This window comes from Dermatophagoides pteronyssinus, unplaced genomic scaffold (genome assembly GCF_027571235.1).
Source record: "Dermatophagoides pteronyssinus isolate colony J.1.1.1.1 unplaced genomic scaffold, Derpt_VIB-CSIC_2022.12 sq0001, whole genome shotgun sequence".
Lineage (NCBI taxonomy): Eukaryota > Metazoa > Arthropoda > Arachnida > Sarcoptiformes > Pyroglyphidae > Dermatophagoides > Dermatophagoides pteronyssinus.
In genome coordinates, this window is record NW_027461525.1 from 4,771,731 (window position 1) to 4,790,490 (window position 18,760).

At 29.5% G+C, this 18,760-nt stretch overlaps 5 protein-coding genes and 1 long non-coding RNA gene across 11 annotated transcripts; 3 read left to right on the plus strand and 3 right to left on the minus strand.

The window, feature by feature from the left end:
• Nucleotides 1-495: 495 nt before the first annotated feature.
• LOC142646367 (uncharacterized) lies at nt 496-5,969 on the plus strand. Of its 4 annotated transcripts, XR_012847326.1 has the most exons (4): nt 1,216-1,491; nt 4,283-4,622; nt 4,679-5,593; nt 5,661-5,969. It is a non-coding gene; the product is annotated as an uncharacterized LOC142646367 (long non-coding RNA). The 4 variants fall into 4 exon arrangements; XR_012847328.1 differs by lacking the exon at nt 1,216-1,491 and adding an exon at nt 496-914 and having other exon boundaries at nt 4,592-5,593; XR_012847327.1 differs by having other exon boundaries at nt 1,221-1,491; nt 4,592-5,593.
• On the minus strand, nt 4,616-6,490 carry LOC113792800 (carboxypeptidase B-like). Of its 2 annotated transcripts, none has more exons than XM_027342743.2 (9): nt 6,162-6,490; nt 5,992-6,091; nt 5,728-5,931; nt 5,503-5,660; nt 5,264-5,432; nt 5,143-5,189; nt 4,960-5,084; nt 4,875-4,898; nt 4,616-4,815 (listed from the first exon to the last, which is right to left on the minus strand). In XM_027342743.2, the coding sequence occupies exons 1-9, from the start codon at nt 6,488-6,490 to the stop codon at nt 4,652-4,654; spliced, it is 1,320 nt and encodes a 439-aa protein (XP_027198544.1). In that variant the 3' UTR covers nt 4,616-4,651. The 2 variants fall into 2 exon arrangements, with proteins under 2 accessions (XP_027198544.1, XP_027198543.1); XM_027342742.2 differs by having other exon boundaries at nt 5,264-5,444.
• Nucleotides 6,491-8,407: 1,917 nt separating this feature from the next.
• Nucleotides 8,408-12,051, plus strand: LOC113792809 (monocarboxylate transporter 14-like). Of its 2 annotated transcripts, none has more exons than XM_027342753.2 (8): nt 8,408-9,103; nt 9,176-9,346; nt 9,428-9,571; nt 9,632-10,453; nt 10,524-10,745; nt 10,828-10,953; nt 11,027-11,240; nt 11,305-12,051. In XM_027342753.2, the coding sequence occupies exons 1-7, from the start codon at nt 8,830-8,832 to the stop codon at nt 11,209-11,211; spliced, it is 1,944 nt and encodes a 647-aa protein (XP_027198554.1). In that variant the 5' UTR covers nt 8,408-8,829; the 3' UTR covers nt 11,212-11,240; nt 11,305-12,051. The 2 variants fall into 2 exon arrangements, with proteins under 2 accessions (XP_027198554.1, XP_075677503.1); XM_075821388.1 differs by having other exon boundaries at nt 11,391-12,051.
• LOC113792810 (large neutral amino acids transporter small subunit 1-like) lies at nt 11,288-15,279 on the minus strand. Its single transcript, XM_027342754.2, has 5 exons — nt 13,622-15,279; nt 12,834-12,979; nt 12,117-12,718; nt 11,723-12,050; nt 11,288-11,666 (listed from the first exon to the last, which is right to left on the minus strand). Exons 1-5 carry the CDS (start codon nt 13,921-13,923, stop codon nt 11,605-11,607), a joined length of 1,440 nt encoding a protein of 479 aa, XP_027198555.2. The 5' UTR covers nt 13,924-15,279; the 3' UTR covers nt 11,288-11,604.
• Nucleotides 15,280-15,986: 707 nt separating this feature from the next.
• On the plus strand, nt 15,987-17,989 carry CycE (cyclin E). The gene is made up of 5 exons (XM_027342758.2): nt 15,987-16,378; nt 16,438-16,483; nt 16,551-17,397; nt 17,457-17,602; nt 17,681-17,989. Coding segments are annotated over exons 1-5 (1,188 nt in total). The 5' UTR covers nt 15,987-16,376; the 3' UTR covers nt 17,828-17,989.
• Nucleotides 17,891-18,749, minus strand: LOC113792816 (uncharacterized). The gene has a single exon (XM_027342761.2). It carries the CDS (start codon nt 18,682-18,684, stop codon nt 17,977-17,979), a length of 708 nt encoding a protein of 235 aa, XP_027198562.2. The 5' UTR covers nt 18,685-18,749; the 3' UTR covers nt 17,891-17,976.
• Nucleotides 18,750-18,760: the final 11 nt, after the last annotated feature.

Below are 18,760 nucleotides of genomic sequence, written 5' to 3' on the forward strand. Positions count from 1 at the left end.
TTTGTTTTTTTGCTAAATTTGTGTGTTTTTATAGGAGTATTTCAATGAAAAAAACAAAACAACAAAAAATCATCAACATTTATCCTTGATTCGATAAAATTCTATATATTATTTGTCGAAAACAAAAAACAAAATTCTTTTCATTTACAAAATAAATGTAATTTTTTGTCGCCTAAGAAAATATATTCAAATGTTTTAAAATCCGCGGATAAAATTTTTTTTTCCCACATTTTTTTTTCGATTTTGGTCCTATCATTTATGAACATTTTTTTTTTTGGGAAAAGATACAAAAAAAAAAATGGTGTGTGCATTCGAATTCTGCGCATATTAAATGAGCGGAGGGCAGGATATCTCATGTTGTTGTGTTCTTCATCAACATATATAAAAGAAGATGGTGGTGGTCGTTGTGGTGGATAATAACGATTTTTTTTTACATTCAAACTTGAGCGCCACCATTAAAAAATAGAATCGTTTGATGTGTGTGTGTGTGTGTGTGGTTTAGTTATATGCCAGCAGATGTATGTAGCGTTCAGTTTATAACAAAAATCCAAACATCAGATCATTTCATTCTTACTTTTTTTTTGTTTTCATCATCATCATTATATTAAATGTGGTAACCAATTTTGCTATACTTGCTCACTCTGTGTGTATATAATAATAATCTATTTCCCTCTCAAATCTTCATCTATCAATGGCGTTCTCTCTTTGCCAATGGCTGCTTGGTTTGGTTGTATATATGTGCATTCTGTATATATGTATTGTATATGAATGGTAAGGAAAGATGGTGTGCTCGCGCGATTTCGATCGACCAAGCCACCATCATCATCATCATCATCAAACCGACCAAGATCGACCTACCCACCAAGATCAGGCCAAAGTGAATATAAAAGTTCAGTTCACGAACTTGGGTCACTGTTAGTTTTTCATTTTTTTGTTTTTGTTGTTGTTGTTATTGCCAACATTTTGTATGTGTTATGGTCATCAATTTTTTTTTTGTTATTTTGATTTTTTTGTTTTGTTTGTTGCCATTATGTGTGTGTTTGGTGGTTTAATTATTATTCATCAAATCAAATCAATGCTGATTATCCGCGAAGATTTTTTAAATTTTTTCTTCAAGTAACATCTTTATCATCATATATCAAATAAGATGATCATGTTTTCAAGCTGGTTTGTTTGGTTTGATCATTTGATCGGTCGATAGGTTGGTTGATCAGGATCATCAACATTTCTTAGCATCTGATGTTAAATTATTATATTTTCTTGCGTTCGATATCAACTTTAAATCAAACAACATGATTTGTGATGTGTGATTTCGAAATATCGTCACAATTATCTTTCTTTATTATTATTGTTGTTTTTGTTTTGATTGCTGTATGGGATTTCCGAAAGTATGAGAAAAACGTGTGTGTGTGTGTGTGTGTTATTGGTGTTTTACCGCCGTCAATCCGTTGCCATAGCGAACCGATATATTTTAGTTTTTGAGAAAAAAAGGTATGTTTTTTGTTATTGTTGTTTTCATGTATATGTACCATATATAACTATGTTTCAATTGTTTTCCAACATTGCATTGGATTTTTCAGTAAATTGCAAATAAATAGTCCAAACCAATTTTGTGTGATACTTTTCATTCGATTAGTTGTTGTTGTTGTTTTTGGCTATCAGTCATCAACCAACCAAACAGGAAAAAAACCCAACATTTAAAAAACCGCATTTTTTGGGTATTTTCCACCCCTTTGAATCTTTATTTTTTCCCGATTATTTCCATCTTCAAACGAAAGTGGTAAAACTAATAATTCTAAAAAATTTTGGTCAAAGTTCGAATTTCATAACAAAATTAAGCGCGCATGTCGTTCATCATCATCATTTGATTCGGGTTCAAATTATTATGGCTATCTTAAAAAAAATGTTCAAAAAAAAAGATTCTCACAAATCATATAGTATATGACATATACTATCCGAGTGTTTTCATTTTAATTTTTCAGTTTTTTTTTCACTATTTTCTTCGGTTATCCTCCTCTTGTTTAGTTTGAAAAAAATGAATTCGACTACCACTCGTGATCAAAAATATACAGCTCAAAGTATGAGAGAGAGAGGAAGAGTGCAAGTATTGTGATGAGGCCTCATTCTTTCATTCAAATAAAATACATAGACACACAACGCCCAAAAGGAAGTTCTTTTTTTTTCTTTCTTTGATGATAAGGATGAATAACAAGAAGAACCAAAAGGCAGAAGCAGCAATTTTATCGTTTCCTTTCAATTTAATTTCAATCAGTTAAATGTATACCACTACTTATATTACTTTGATTATAAACCTCAATAACAGGCAATTTTTTTTTTTTTTGATTTCATTTTGAAACAACGTACCAACCCACACACTATTTTTTTTTCTCGTAAACAAAATTCGACGTCATAATGTTTTTTTTTTCTTCTCAGTTTATGACGAAGTTGATATGCTGCTGCTGCTGCTGCAACAGCAAAGAGAATAGAAAAAGTTGTCTTCCTCCCTCCTCTACACAAATCGAATGTTTATATTACCACAACATAAAACATTCGACATTTTTTTTTGCCGCCATTTTTAAACGCATGTTATTTTTTTTAATGTTTGTTTGCATTCTCTTCTCCACCTCCTCCTCATCATCGTTGTCATTAGATGCACGCTCACAACTTCCCTCTTCATTCTCTCTCTATCATTTTAGATTCTTCCGTTTTTGTTTCAATTCTTAATGCTACTACGATTATCATCAGTTGTTGCTAGTAGTAGTATCTCATCACTTGAATAGAATTTTATGATTTGCAAAAAAAAAAAATATCGCGCCATATCGAATCATCAACGGCCAGTCACTTTATTTTCATTTTTTTTTTTCTTTGCAATGTATCGAAGGAAGTTCTTCTATCTGTTTTTTTTTGTTTCAATATCAGCAGCAGCAATATTAACGTTGTCTTATCCACAAAATGACTGACAACTATACTTCTTGCCTGGCTTTAATTTTTGATTTTTTTTTTTGGCTCGACAATGTTTATGATGATGATGATGAATGTTTGCTTAAATATGTATATTGTGTTCAAGCAACAATTTTTTCTCTCTTTTGAAGATTTTTTTTTTTGCCTGCCAACATTCGTTGTTGTAGCAGTCGCAGCAACATCGCGATGAATCAAGAGAAAAATAGCGTTTTAGTTTTTTGCGTTTTTTTTATTTATTTATTTTTTGTTTGAAAAAATCGCCACAAAAGAACTTGTTCGTTTTTTTTTGATGGTGCGCGCCTTTTTTGCTTTTCATCAATCTTTGTTGATTTTTGGCCAGTGTTTTGCCGTTTCTAATTGGCATTTGGTTTTTATCATCAAGAAATCTACCGCATCTTTTCATTTTTCATCAAACTCAAGTTTTAAACATCGTTTTTGTACATTCAATCAATGTATGCATCGCAATTTCTGTTGGTCCATGCAATTTTTTCGATTTGTTTTTCTTTTCTGGCACGATTCTTGCCCCATTGTTTCATCATGATCAGCAATACATTCATTAATGTTTACTCACATGAAAAGAGCGCGTAAAGTTTAATGAGTCATAATTATTGACAATCTCAAAATATCTTTGGGAATTGTTCGATTGGTTTTGTTTGCCAATTTTAAAATTTCGCCAAAATTCACTTTGTGATTATTCTCTGTTTTGAAAACTTGAATTTCGTTTCAATGATCGTGTATGTATTGATGAGAGAGTAGTGAGTGCTCACAGGTCGATGAATTGTTTTTTTCCATTATAGTGCTGACCTCTAGCGTCGACGATAAAAAACATCGATTTGTTTTGCGCGCGTTATGTTCAATTTGAACTAATGTTTTTTTCTTTTGTCAATTTTCACATTCGATATTCTTTGTGAAAGACATGGGTAGTGAGATGTCATATTAAATGTCACATGAAATTCATCTCACTACCTTGTCTTTGACGTAGGGTACTCGATCGAAATTCATCTAATGTTCCTTTTATAATTTATAACATGTGTGTAGCCATCAAAAAGTGTTGTGAAATGTGTGATCAATTTAAATTAATGATCGTTTTCAAATTCCATATCACAGCCTTTTTGATGTCTAAACGTATGTTCTTATTATCCTCGATGTAATTTTTCCAAATCATTTGGTTGCAGATCTTAACTCGTGTAAATAGAGCTGTGAATTGTTATTTGAATCATATCACAGCCTAGTTAACACGATTTAGGTTTCTGATATATCATCAATTAATATTTTATTTTTTTCCATCACAATACCCTTTTTTGTGTTGTTATATTCATAGATTTGCTTTCTAAACCGCCAAAGTGGTTGTGAAAATGTTCAATTGGTAAAAATCATATCACAGCCAGCTTTGGTGAGTTTAGATTGCGGAAAAATGTTCTTCGAATTTGGAATAGCATGTGATTGTTTCATATTTGGCCTATCTAATAATAATAGTAGTGTCCTCTGCTTATCAAAGTGGTAGTGATCTGTTTGGTATTTTTAATCAATGCAATGCAATTATCATATCACAGCCACTTTGATTAGTGGTCCGGATACTCAATGTGCAATCGTAAGGATAATTTTCTTTTCTTTTTTACTCATCAAATAGATTTTATTATCTTGCACATCATGGTCACGTGGTAATGATATTTTAATCTAAAAAAAATATTTAAATTTCTTTTTTAATCTCGTTTAGCATAGCTACAATGGCATCGAATGTTTCTTCACCCGTTGGTTGTATATAACGAGCAGGCAACAGAAATCCATAAGTTCCACGATCACGTAATTCCACTGTGAAACTGTATTTGATTCCGGCGGCACCGTAAGCCCAATCTTTTGTAATAAAGAATCATCAGTTTGGAAAAAAAAATTCAACATTCATTTCGACATACCATCTGAACCGCCTGCAGCAGAATCTAAAACAATTAAAATTGATATTTATTATTTAGACTATGAATAAACATATTTTCTGCTTACAAAGTAATGCTGTACTGCTTCCATAACGATATTCGGTTCCGTAACGCATTTTAAATGCTCTCGATGCTATTTCGGCTATTTTCATCATATCTGAATGATCTTTTGGTAAATCTTTGGTCCAGCCCCTAGAAAAAAAAGAATAGCTTTACAAAATTTTCTTTACTCGAAAAAAAATATGCTTACCATGGTGTAAGTATTAATTGTGAATACGAATGTAATGATAAGAAAAGCTATAAATCGATGAAATATTAATCAGATCTAAATAAAATTATTTTTTTTTTTTTGTTGTTGAAAACCTTTATACCTTGATATTGTTTTTGTTTTGCATTACGTGACTTGCAATGGAAGCTGTTTCCGGTTCAGAAAATGGACGAGGTCCATGATATGTATTGGAACATGGATTACCACTGCTACCTGTTCGACTCCATTGATATCCGTAGTTTCTGTTTGGATCAACTCCAACACAGAAGAAACTATTATTAAAACTATCAAATTATTAATCAATCCAGAATTGTTTTGGAAAATTATTATTATTTTGTTTACCCTAAGAATGTTCCAGAATTTCTGGATCTAGTTTTACGCCAAAATCGATCAAAAAGTCTTGAATATTCATAACCATCAGGATTTGCGGATGGTAAGATATGAAAATCAAATGTTTTAAGTATTTGTGATATTTCATCTTCATCTTTTTCCCATATTAGCTACCAGAAACGAAAATTATTTATATAAAAAAAAATATAATTATGAACAACAAAAAAAAATTGATACTTTGCTAATGATGTACGTAGCTGTGGCTGGTGCAATCCATTCACGTGCATGAATTCCAGCATCGATCCAAATAATTGGCTTATTTTGTCCTGGATAGCCAATTTTGATTATTTTAAGTGCACGTCCTTCACCCGATTTTCCAATGGTCTCTAATGAACTGATATCCTGATTCGAACGTACCAAATCATCGAGAAACGAAATTATCTAAAATTATTGTAAATCAGGATTAACATAATTTGAAATATGAAATGAACAAATTGATACATTTGACAATGGTTGATAACGTTGAAAAAATATTGTATCGTTAGGAAATCGTGAATAAAATAATGAATCTTCAACATTATCTCGTTGCATTTCAACCATTCTAACAACAACAAAAAAAAATGAATAAATTTTAATTATTTTATTATTCCATTATTATCGTTAACACTTACCTTCCAACATCATTAATCAATGTTTCAGCTTTAATATTTTGTTTGGCTAAAATGGTTTGAAAATCATTTCCCAATTCAGGTGGAACCATCAAATCGATTGATGAATTTAATGAATTTGGCATTGACCAAAAATCAATTTTTAAATCCACTTTTTGTACATCATCCGATAATTGTCGTAGATATAATAATTGATCAATATTTTCGGCACGAACACGAAATACTTTATATCCATCATAGGCAATTTCTTTTTTCAAATTATTATTACAATAAATATTATTGAAAAATATGGTTGAAATTAAACCAAAAATAATATGCTTAATCCAAATCATGATCGAACGATGAATGAGTGAATGATATTTAATGATGGCTATTGAAAAACTAAAATATCATTCGATCAACAACAGAAATGAAAAAAAAATCTGACCCAGGAAAAAAACCAGACATTATGTATATATAAAGTCACCCTAAATGATGATGATGATAATCGTTTGGTCAAAAAATACGGAACAAATCATCAATTTATTGATTTAAATAGAAAAAAATAAATTGTTTGCACAATGACGTTTTGTTTGTCAAATTGAAAAGAAAAAAAAATCTGTTTCATTTTTTTTTCGCATTTGTATTTCACTGTGTTCGATCATTGTTCATATCCTTCCGTTTATTGTTCATTTGAATTTAAATTTGATTTAAAAAAAAACAATGTTGTTTCAAATTTTTTTTTCTTTCCTTCTGCGAATCACAAATACATCATGCACTTGAAGAAACAAGTTTCTACCTGTTTGAATGATTGTTTTATTTTAAAATTGTTTTGAATATTCACCCTGTGTTCCAATATTCAACCACAACAATTATTTACCCGATCATTGTGTTGATTTGATTGATTTGACAATTTTTATCATCATCATCACATCATCAAAAATGCTCTGATTTCATCGTTTTTTCCATGTCAATTTCCGGAGTGTTAGCCATTTGATTATCTGAATCATTTTACTCGATATCTCTAGTTTTTTTTTGTTTTGTTGTTGATATGATAAATATAGCTGTGTGTGTGTCAATAATTTAGCGCGCCAAATTTGAAAATAAAAAATTTGCTTACGACGTAACAGCTAATCGTTTTTTTTTGTTGGTTGTTTCATGCTAAAAAAAATATTATATCATATTAAAGCGATCAATCCGTTTGCTCCAGAAAACCATTCATTTGTTTGATTAAATTTGATTTGTGTGTCTTTTTTAAAAAAAAAAAAAAATGAAAAAAAGGCCTATATTTCTAAGGCTTTTGACTGATAAACATAGGCCGACGACAAAGACGATGAACGATGCTTTCGTTGTTTGTCTTTAAATTTCTGTAAGATATGGAGAAATAGGCGGCATCAATCAAGAAATAAATAAATCAATCAAAATTATTCATTTTATTTTATTTTTTTTTGTCGGTACGATTTTTATAAACATTTATTTGTTTGACGAATAATATATGCATTCACAATATACATTTGTGACTTTGTTTTAGTTTAGTTTTTTCAAACTAAATTATGTCCTCTTTTTTTTATTTATTGACGAATAGAATATATAGTTATAGAAGATCAGTTTATCTACTGGGCTAATCTTTTTTTGAACAAATCACGTAGTCATTTTTTTGTTTCATAAAAGGACCCCTTCATTCATGTTTATGGAAAAAAAAATATTTTTGTTTAATAATTTTTCATTTCTAATTAATCAATCAATCAATCAATACATGCGACAAATTGATTGATTGATTTGATTTGACTGATGAAATTCTAGATGAAAATACATTTTTTTTTTAAATTACAATGTTTTTTGGCAATCTGATACGAATATCAATCGAGAAGGGAAAAAAAGATGTAATTAGTTTTTGCTTGGTCGACATTGACAAATTTTTTTTCCTATAAATGCTTTCTTGCTTGATAAAAATAAAGGAATTCTTTTCGTTTCGTTTTTTATCCAAACCAAAGGCAAAAATGGATTTGCGAAAAAAAAATCAAATCAAATCAGACGTGTTATATTACGGTCCCCGTTATATTACCGTTATGATTATTTGAAATGAATTTTTAGTAAATGCTAAATGATATCATCAATAGAACATAACCAACCAAAAAAAAATGGCTTATTGAATTGCTTACTTCTAATCAAACATTGATTTGATTGATAAATTTTCTTCTTCGTTTTGTCATTCATATTGATTTGGATTTTCATTTTCCTCTCTCTCTCTTTTTTCTCTGTGGTCTATCGATTATCATCATTATTGTATCGTCAATCGTGTCATATGCTGTTGTTGATCCGTTCGGCAAAGAAGTCTAAAATATCTCTGTTTGTTGTCTCTGTGCATAATATAGCGGCGAAAAAAAGCATCAATTGAAAAAATATTCGAATCATTGAATTGAATCGAAATAAACCTTGAATAGAAAAAAAAAACAGAAAAGAAACCACGTTTAGTTTGATGCGGACAAATTTTTTTTAATATATCGGTTTCAAATGAATAAATTTTTTTGTTGATTTTTTGTGACGGACCAAAAAAAAAGAATACATTTTTTTCAAAAAAGTTATGATAACCTGCATATTGTGTTTCAACAAACAGAAAAAAACCTTTATTTCATGTTTCATTAATCTGTTGAACGAGTGAAAAAATAAATCATCAAACAAAGTGTTAACAATGGAACAATCATTGCCTTCCGTAAAGACATCCGTCGATAATCCACCCATAAATGGTCGACCAAAATTACAGACATTAAAAGTGCCTACAATAAATGATTCAAATTATGATTTACAACAACAACAATATTCTATATCACCATCATCACCAACATATAAATCACCTATGAATGGAATTCCCGATATGAATATTATGGTTAGCGGACAAAGTTTTAATAACGATTTGGAACAACAATATAGATTATCATCGGCTGATGATGATTCGCCTATTGATGGTTTTTAATTTCATAAACAATTTTCATTATTAACATTTTAATAACAATTCATTTTTTCTATTCATTCAACAGGTGGTTTTGGTTGGGTTGTAGTATTTGCATCGTTTATGTGCAATGTTATTGTTGATGGTATAATTTTTTCATTCGGTATTCTATTGCCAGAAATTTCGGCTGAATTTAATGAAACTAAAGCAACTACTGCATGGATAGGTTCATTACAGACTGGTTTATATTTGATTGTCGGTAATGAAGAAAAAAAAAATGAAATTTTGTCTAAACTAACGAATCATAATGATTGTTTTTGTTTTCCAATATATCTAATAGGACCACTTGTCAGTGCATTAGCAATACGATATGATTGTCGTAAAATTACGGCAGTCGGTAGTGTATTGGCCGCAATCGGTTTTGTTTTGTCATATTTTTGTACCAATGTTATTACACTTTATTTAACGTTTGGTGTGCTTGGAGGTACACAAAAATCTATTTTATTTGTATAAATTTTTTTCAATTAATTGTCATCTATTATAGGTATTGGTTTTGGATTTGTTTTCTTGCCAGCAATCGTAACCGTTGGTTATTATTTTGAAAAGAAACGTGCATTTGCTACAGGAATCGCTGTTTGTGGTTCAGGTATTGGAATGTTTATCATGGCACCAATTATGCATTTTCTTGTCGAACAATATGGCTGGCGTGTAAGCGTATTGATTTTGGCTGTAATAACATTGTTTTGTGCAGTTTTTGGTTCATTTTTTCGGCCAATCAAATATGATCCAAGAACGGATGAAGAAATACCAGCACCAGGAGCCATACAACCAAAACCATTACTGATGCGAATCAAAGAAGCACGTGCTGCTGCTTGGGCTAGATCCGAAGAAGAACTAAGCGAAGAATCACCAACCAGTAGTCAGAATAGTGCACCACCTCCTTATTCGGAAGTTTTAGAAGTAGTAAGGACGCCTACTGAAGATAGAATGGTTTCATTTTCGAAAAATAGCCTATTTCAAACATCAATCGAAAATCGTAAACGTACAAGAAGTACAATAGAAACAATTGGATCACGTAATAATCTTCAAACAGTAAAAAAAATTCCCACACCTCGAGATGAAATGCTTTACAGTAATTTAAGTCTTGTGGTTATACCTCAAAGTCGTTCATATGCTAATCTTCGTTCACAATCAATGGGAACTATAGCTAAAAGTGGTGAAATAGATGTACCAAGTTTTTGTTCAGGTTTTGATTTATCGTTATTGAAAAAGCCATCATTTGTTTTATTGGCATTAAGTGGATTTCTTTGTCTGGTTGGATTTTTCATACCTTTCATCTATCTTAGTGACAGAGCTAAACTTTTGGGTAAAATATTCAATTATTCATTTACACAATTTTTTTTTTTGGTGTTTAATCTAATTAATCTTATTATTAGGTTGTTCACCCGATAAATGTGCATTCATATTATCGATTATTGGCATAGCCAACACATTCGGACGTGTAATGTGTGGATGGGCAGCAGATTCACGTGTAAATGCATTACTTTTAAACAATATTGCATTGACTGTTGGTGGAATTGCTACCTTTATTTCACCGATTGTATTCAATTCATATTATTCTTTAATATTTTATGGTTCAATTTTTGGCGTTTCTGTTGGTAATGAACACAAAAACAATAATTACAAATGAAATGAAATTATTTTCATGATTTTTTATTTTGTCTCTCTTAAATTAATCAGCATCATTTGCTACTCTACGTTCTGTGATAACAGCCGAACTTTTAGGTCTAGAAAAATTGACCAGTGCATTTGGATTATTATTGTTATTTCAAGGTTTAGCCGTTACTATTGGTTCACCGATTGCAGGTAAATAGTAATTATCATTTGTCTCATTACCTTTTTTGATAATGTAATTACCTGGAATTTATCTTTCAAATAGGATGGTTTTTTGATATTACCGGATCATATGATTATTCATTTTATTTATCAGGATCGGCTATTGCATTATCCGGTGTTATGTGTTATCCATTGAATGCAATTGCTGCATGGGAGAAAAGATTTTTTGATGAAAAAGAACAATCAACAAATGATAATCAATCAACAAACAAAGATGATAAATTTTGATTCTGAAGAAAGAAAGAAAAAAATATCGGGTATGTTTTAATTCATCATTTTTTAATTATAAAAAATCAATTTATAATTTTCATAAATTTATAGACGTTTTTTTATTATTATTTTTTTTTGTTTTATAAATTACATTTACTACATCATTATACTGATTTATAATAATTATTAAAAAAAAGGAGTTGGAAAAAAATTTAAAAATAAATCATTTAATTAAATACAAAATTTTTTAAAAAAAAACAACAAAGACAACAATCATCAATTTTGAAGATTTAAAAAAAAATGATAAATTTCGATTGGAATTTTTATAAAATAGAATATAGATATTCGAATATATAAAATGTTTCGTTTGTTGAAATAGTTGCAACAAAAACAAAAAAAATCCATTCAAATTCAAAATATTTTGTCTTCTTGAGCACAATGGAACAATTTTTGAATAAACATTGTGAATGATTCTGTTCGAAAAATTTATATTTTAGAAAATTTTCCTTCGGAAATATATTAAACTTACCGATAAGTCGTTGATAGGTTCTAGGTTTACGTTTCCATGCAACTGTAACCAGATATATTGGAATGCCACTTAATGTAATTAATGCACCGATACCAGTTTCATATGGACTCACATAAAACGGAAGAATAACAAGAAATATACAGGTAATAAAAAATAATATCGGTAACAAAATGTTCACTTTGATTGGACGTTCCATTTCTGGTCGTTTCCATCGTAGCCATAATAATGCACCAACTGATGCAGCAACAGCTAATGATTCAATAAATGCTGTATAATTGATTAATGTATAAACCTGTGTTGTTGTTAAATATAACAACGATAATACACCCTATATTTGTTGAAAATTTTTATGAAAAAAAGTAATTTTGAATGTTTATAATTGAATTACTCATACCAAAAATATTAGACTAGGAATTGGTGTATAACATTTTAGATTGATCATTGATAAACTTTTTGGTAAATGACCATAACGTGCTCCTACAAAAAATAATCTTGAAGATGCAAATATTCCACCATTTAGACCACCAAATGTTGACATTGCAACTGAAAATGGCATTATCCATGAAAATGATCCTAAAACACGATCACCAAATGTTACGGCAACAGCATTCGATGTAAGCAATTCATGTGGTGTTAATACAGTAAAATAAGATATATTTGCCAATAGATAAATGATTGTAACTAATGGTAATGATATATAGATAGCTCTTGGTAAATTTTTCGATGGACTTTTTAATTCTTCTGTAACAAAATTCAGATAATTCCAACCGGCATATGAAAATAAACCAGAATAAAATGATAATGCAATATGACCGGGTGAAGTTGTTGTTCCTTCAAATGATGCTGGATATGCTAAATTTCTATCATTGCCTTTGACCAATTGAATAATACCACAAACAATGATAATGATCAAGGCTAAAACTTTGGCGAATGTAAATGAATTTTGTACGCGTGTTGCCCATTTGACATTGTAACAATTAATGAATGTAAGCAAAACTGTATGATAATCAGGCAAAAAAACCCAAAACGTGTATTGATGAATAAATTTGAAATGAAAATTTTTTTTTGTTTCGCTTATTATTTTATCTATCTTATTATTTTTTTTACTTACTTATAACCGAAGCGGCAATCAATCGTACCGCATTTGGTGGTGGTGCACAAACCGGATAAATAGATTGTAGTATATAATTGGCAAATGTCATTGCAGCAATAGCATTGCTACAAGGATTGATAATAAGCAATGCCACCCAAAGAAATCTGTACATTCAAATAAAACAGTAAAACACATATCAAGACATTTGAATGAAATATTTTTAAATTTATTATTATTTTCATTTTTCATTGGAAATTTTCGGCAAATGATTGATTTGAATATTTTGAATATATCGGAAAGATGAAATTATAAAAATGTTTAATTGATTTGTCACCATTTGGCTTGTTTATAATACTAACTTTGAATAAAGTTTGATGGTAACCAGATATATCCAAATATCCACATCACATGCTATTCCCTCATTTTTTTTCTCTCTCATTAAACTATTTGGGATTTGTGTTTTTTATCCAATTATTTAATTGATATTAAATTACTAATTTGATAAATCTCGATTTTTGATCTCGACGATTAGGAGATGTTTTCTTTTTTTTGGCTTGAAAAATTGAATTTTCTATGTCGATTTTTTTTCTTCGAAAGAAGAATGTTTGAACAAAAAAAAACTATTATTTCAAAAAAAAAGAATCCTAACTATAGTTAGCATGAAATATGAAGCTACAAGTGTTAAATAGCTAAAAATAATTCTATTCATTCTACTAAATCAATCATTTTGTCAAACGATAAAGACGACAGACAGTATTTTGTAATCATATTTTCAATGTTTTTATAATATTTAAAATAAAACTTACAAAAATGAAGGCAATGGTCCAAATGCTTCACGAATATATGCATAATCACCACCAGATTCTGGTATTGATGTTCCTAATTCAGCATAACATACGGCACCAATTGTCGATAATAAACCACAAAGTACCCAAATAACTAATGAAAATCCAATTGAACCGGCTTCCTGTAATACACCTCTTGGTGAAACAAATATTCCACTACCAACAATAACACCAACAATAATGGCAACACCATTGATTAAGCCAAGTTGTTTTTTTAATGCCACTTGTTGCTGTGGCGATTTTTCATTACCCGATTCAGACATTTAATTTAAAAAAATTTTATTAAACAATACAGACAATGTTGACACAAAAAAAAAAAAAAAAATTCTAGCAAAAAACAAACACGTGATTTAAGGAAAAAAATGACAAACAGATTGAATTAATTCAATATTCAAATTTGCCCATTGAAAGCAATTTTTCCTTTAAATTCACTTCTAGCATGTGTTCAATATATGTTTTTTGTTGTTGTTGTTGTTGTTGGATATGATGATGGTTATTAATGATTATTGATTGATGGATAATGATGGTGGATATTTCAATGGACATCACAAGAAAAAAGATTTTATTGATTCTCAATGTATATCATTCATTCATTCATACAATTGGATAACATCATATTGGAAATTTTCGATGTTTTTCTATGGGCGTACGGATTCAGAATGTATGGCATTTTTTATTTGTTGATGTAAGTGTGTGTGTGTGATGTTGATGATATGTGTTCAGACTTTGTCGTTGTCGTCGTCATCGTTGTCGTAATAATGATCAATGCTACCACCAAATAATTTCTGTTCATTTCTGTCGTATCATCATCATCATCATCATCATAATCATCATGATAATTATGTATGGAATCAATGGCTATAAATGCCCTTGAACTGTTAAGTTTAATAGTTAACCGATGATGTCTATTTGGATGGAATAAAATGAATGCCAACAGCCTAAGTTGATAAATTAGAGCCTGAATCCATCCATCAAACCAACCTATCGATCTGGTTTTTTTTTTGTTTGTTTGTTCCTCTTTACCATTTATATCCAGTCTTTGTACGTAACAAAATATATATAAAATGATGATGTTTAAATATTGCTTGCCTGTTTTTTCTCCATCTTCTTCTTCTTTCACTATGGGATGATGATAATCATTTTTTTTTTTTTTTTGATATTCGTTTTGTTTCTCCAAATTAGACATACATTAATACATTGTATTACATTGAACAAGAAATTAAAAAAAAAACGATTCATAAATAATGACCTCGAATTAAGTTGATTATCTCTTTGTGTGTGTTGTGTTGTAGATATGTTATGAAGAAGCAAAAATGATCATTAAAATGAATGAATAAACAGGTCTTTTGAGCTGATGATGGCCATACACCCTTAATATTAAAATGTCATTGTCCATCCTGATGCCTGAAAAAAAAAATGTAAATTATAAACAACAATTATTATGTCAGCATTGTTGCAACCAATGATCATCAGACAAGGTTTTTTTTGGTCGACAACCTGTGCGCAATAATTTTTCTGTTTGTTTTGTTTTGTTTTTTGTGAAAATTCTTGTCGAGCAAGTTATTATCATTTACACCCAACAAAAACCACACCACCATTTCTTTTCTTTTCCGTTAACATTCGAAAAAAAAAGTTGCTGAGTAATTTTTTTTTGTTTTGTTTTTGTTTTTGTTTGGCTCATCAGCAATGATCACAAGATGAAGCAAACAAATAAATAAATAAATGGATGTATGTCATATTATAAATCATCATTGGTAAATTTGGTAAACCCAGCCAACAGGAAATCATATATGATTTATCAAATCATTAAATAAATGAAATAAAAAACAATGCCATTAAATTATGATTAAATCAACATTGAACATCATCATCATCATAATCAGTTGAAACAAAAACAAATAATTAAAAATGACAAACATTCATTTGATTCAATCTTTTTTTTGATTCGGATTTTCATTTTTTTGTTTTTTTTTTTTGATTTATTAAGATTATTATTACAAAAACCATTGTCTATTTCCTCGTTATTTTTTATTGTTTTTTTTTCATTGGAGAAAGTTGGGGGAAAAAATGTAAAGCTAAATGGATAACTGTATAGAATGTATATCGATAATAACAATCGATTTTTGGAAATTTTTTAAGAATTTTTTTCTCTCTATTTTTTTTTTTTTTTTTTTTGGCGGGCTCAAATATATTTGATTATTTTCATTCCACTACTTTGTTGCTACTAAATCATGAAATATTTTTTTTGCATTGAAAATGAATGGCTATTTTTGTTTTGTTGTTTTTGGATTCAAGCGCGCGCATATTGTATATCAATTCTCATAACATAAATTTTTTTATATTTGACGCGCTAAACTTTAGCGGGCTTTATGGGCCAAGCTTGGCGGCAATCAATAACATATTCCGCCAAATTACTTTCTCTTTGGCTGAACAGACAACCTGCGCTCTTCATTATCAATACACACTAAAACATGTATTGCTTAGCATAAACATTACGCGGTTTTTTTATCGTCTGTTTCGATTTTTTTTTCTTTTGGCCAAAAAATTCTTTGCTTTTATTTTCTTTTATTTATTATGGTCTGTGTGCATACAAATGATCCAAAAGAAATTGTACGCCATAACGATTCGAAATTTTTTTGTAGTTAATGTTGTGGTTTTAGATCGATTTCTTCTTCTAGGAACTTGTTATAATTATTGATTTTTTTCAAATTTTAGCATGTATGTATCTTCTTGTTTTTCTATGAAAAAAATCAATAAAATTTTTCTTATTTTTCAAGGGATAAAAAAAATAATCGATCTTCTGGTTGTAAGCGAAAAAATCACGTAAGTTTCAATGTTTTTTTTTGGAAATTCTGTAATCCAGAAATTATATGTTAATGTTTTCATACAGGTTCTGGATGAAGTCGACACTAATCGTCAACCAGTTAATGATATTCATAATGTTATTAAATCAAAAAAATTAAAACGTTCAAAAGAGAATATCAGTTCCAAAGAAAATTTTCCAAACGATTTAACGCCATCAAGTTCACGATTTTCTTCAACATATGAAAACATTACTCCTTTACCAAATCTAAATTTCGCCGATTCAGTTGAAGTTTGGAATATAATGCTAAAATGCGATAATTCATATAAACGTGATTCTAATCTATTTAATCGTCATGTATCACTTCAACCAACAATGCGAGCTACATTGCTCGATTGGTTGAATGAAGTTTGTCAAGCATATAGTTTAACCAGACAAACCTATTATCTAGCATTAGATTTTTTCGATCGTTTCCTATCAATTCAAAAAGATTGTCCAAAAAAGAATCTTCAACTAATAGGAATAACATGTCTATTTATTGCGGCGAAAATTGAAGAAATTTTTCCACCCAAACGAAATCGATTCTCGTTTGTTTGTGATGGTGCCTGTAGTGATAAAGAAATATTCGATATGGAACTAGTCATCATGAACACACTAGAATGGAATCTTCGTCCAATCACACCTATCGCATGGCTTAGTGCATTCTTTAAAGTTTATACATTTTCTGAAAAAGAAAATACAAACAACAAATCAAGGCAACAAGTGAATGAATCATTTTTAATTCCAGATTATGAATCCGAATTATTTGTTCATGTTGCACATCTTATTGATCTTTGTACATTAGATGCTGGATCATTAACATTTCAATATTCTGTGATAGCTGCTTCAGCATTTTATCACTTTACAGACGAAGATGTTGTATTGCATTGCACAGGTTTGTTATTATTATTTTGTTTTCAAATTTAAAAAAAAATAATAAAAATTTTAATTTAGGAAAAACACTTAATGAATTACAATCATGTGTCGAATGGATGGTACCATTTGCAATTGCAATCAAAAATGTTGGACTCAGTTTTCTTAAAGATCTGAATAACGAAAAATCTATGATTCAAACTCATACAATCAGCCTCGAACTATTAGTAAGTTGATCATGTTTTTTCGTTAGATTTTCATTTATTTATTTTTTAAAATTTCCTTTTTTTTTATTAAAAAAATAGCATAATGCACAAACTATTCAGGCCGATATTGAAGCAGAAAAATTAACAATATTCGAATCTTCTGAAGCCAGTTCTTTATGTCCAATGACACCATCAAAAATGGCGAGTATGCCACCAACGCCACCTCGAAGTACTGGAACTTCATAAATGTATTTTTACCATTTTAATTTCATCTGATATTTTATCATCGAAAAACAAATTCCAATCTTAGTTTTTTTAGGAATGAAATTTATTTTTTTTTAAAATCATGATAGTCAAATTAACAATAAATTGATTATTTAAAAAAACAAAATAAATCATTGATTTTTACTTCGGCTGGCTTTGAATTTAGATGTTGTACGCTGCGATGTTGAAATCGATTTGGTGTCCTGTTTATCTAACGGTTGAGATTCAGGAACAAGTCTTTCAATTATTTGTGATTTAAATGGCTGATCTTTATCATCATCAATCGGTTCGTTTTCATATTTAGCAAAAATTTTATTCAGCTCTTCTTTGGACATTGCATCGTTTCTATTCGATTTATTCTTGTTTTTCTCTTGAATTTTTTCATTTCGTTCACGTATCCATTGTTGATATTCTTCTTCTGTACACGTTTCGGTTATATTGACAAATTGATCATTTTCTTCTTGAAGATTGGCAGCTGTTTTTTGCCATTCATTAATCATGAATTTTTGAAGTTCAAGATCAGAAAGTTTTTCCCGACAGAATTTCAATCTTCTTTCAACAAATTCGGTTGCTTCTTTTGTTGATTTTTCTACAAAATAATTATCACCAAGCAGAACTAATATCTCATTCGTATGATGGATATAACCAGGCATATAGGCCAATTTAGTACCTCCGATCGGTATCATAATATCATGACGAGTTTTATCGGCCAATGTTGATAGCCTTGTCTTCAAATGTTCATAATCATCGATGTATTTGGTAAATAGAGCAATGTTTTGTTCGCAAACATTTAATTCGTATTGTTCACGATTGAATAAAACGTCAAAATTTTTTTCCATATTTTTCTTTTTTTTAATTTCAATTTTCTATCAACAATAAAAATTGTTGAATTTTATGGATCATCCAAATAAGAAG

Excerpts from the sequence above, each read along its gene's own strand:
- LOC113792809 (XM_027342753.2), top strand. The coding sequence starts at position 8,830 with ATGGAACAATCATTGCCTTCCGTAAAGACATCCGTCGATAATCCACCC. Across the intron at positions 9,347-9,427 it reads TGGTTTATATTTGATTGTCG|GACCACTTGTCAGTGCATTA; the intron begins GTAATGAAGAAA and ends TATATCTAATAG. Across the intron at positions 9,572-9,631 it reads AACGTTTGGTGTGCTTGGAG|GTATTGGTTTTGGATTTGTT; the intron begins GTACACAAAAAT and ends CATCTATTATAG.
- LOC113792800 (XM_027342742.2), bottom strand. The coding sequence starts at position 6,490 with ATGATTTGGATTAAGCATATTATTTTTGGTTTAATTTCAACCATATTT. Across the intron at positions 5,932-5,991 it reads GTTATCAACCATTGTCAAAT|ATAATTTCGTTTCTCGATGA; the intron begins GTATCAATTTGT and ends CAATAATTTTAG. Across the intron at positions 4,899-4,959 it reads AAGCAGTACAGCATTACTTT|ATTCTGCTGCAGGCGGTTCA; the intron begins GTAAGCAGAAAA and ends TAATTGTTTTAG.
- CycE (XM_027342758.2), top strand. Across the intron at positions 16,484-16,550 it reads GTTGTAAGCGAAAAAATCAC|GTTCTGGATGAAGTCGACAC; the intron begins GTAAGTTTCAAT and ends GTTTTCATACAG. Across the intron at positions 17,603-17,680 it reads CAATCAGCCTCGAACTATTA|CATAATGCACAAACTATTCA; the intron begins GTAAGTTGATCA and ends TTAAAAAAATAG.
- LOC113792810 (XM_027342754.2), bottom strand. The coding sequence starts at position 13,923 with ATGTCTGAATCGGGTAATGAAAAATCGCCACAGCAACAAGTGGCATTA. Across the intron at positions 12,051-12,116 it reads TTCCTAGTCTAATATTTTTG|GGTGTATTATCGTTGTTATA; the intron begins GTATGAGTAATT and ends CAACAAATATAG. Across the intron at positions 11,667-11,722 it reads AACCTATCAACGACTTATCG|AATCATTCACAATGTTTATT; the intron begins GTAAGTTTAATA and ends TTTTTCGAACAG.
- LOC113792816 (XM_027342761.2), bottom strand. The coding sequence starts at position 18,684 with ATGGAAAAAAATTTTGACGTTTTATTCAATCGTGAACAATACGAATTA.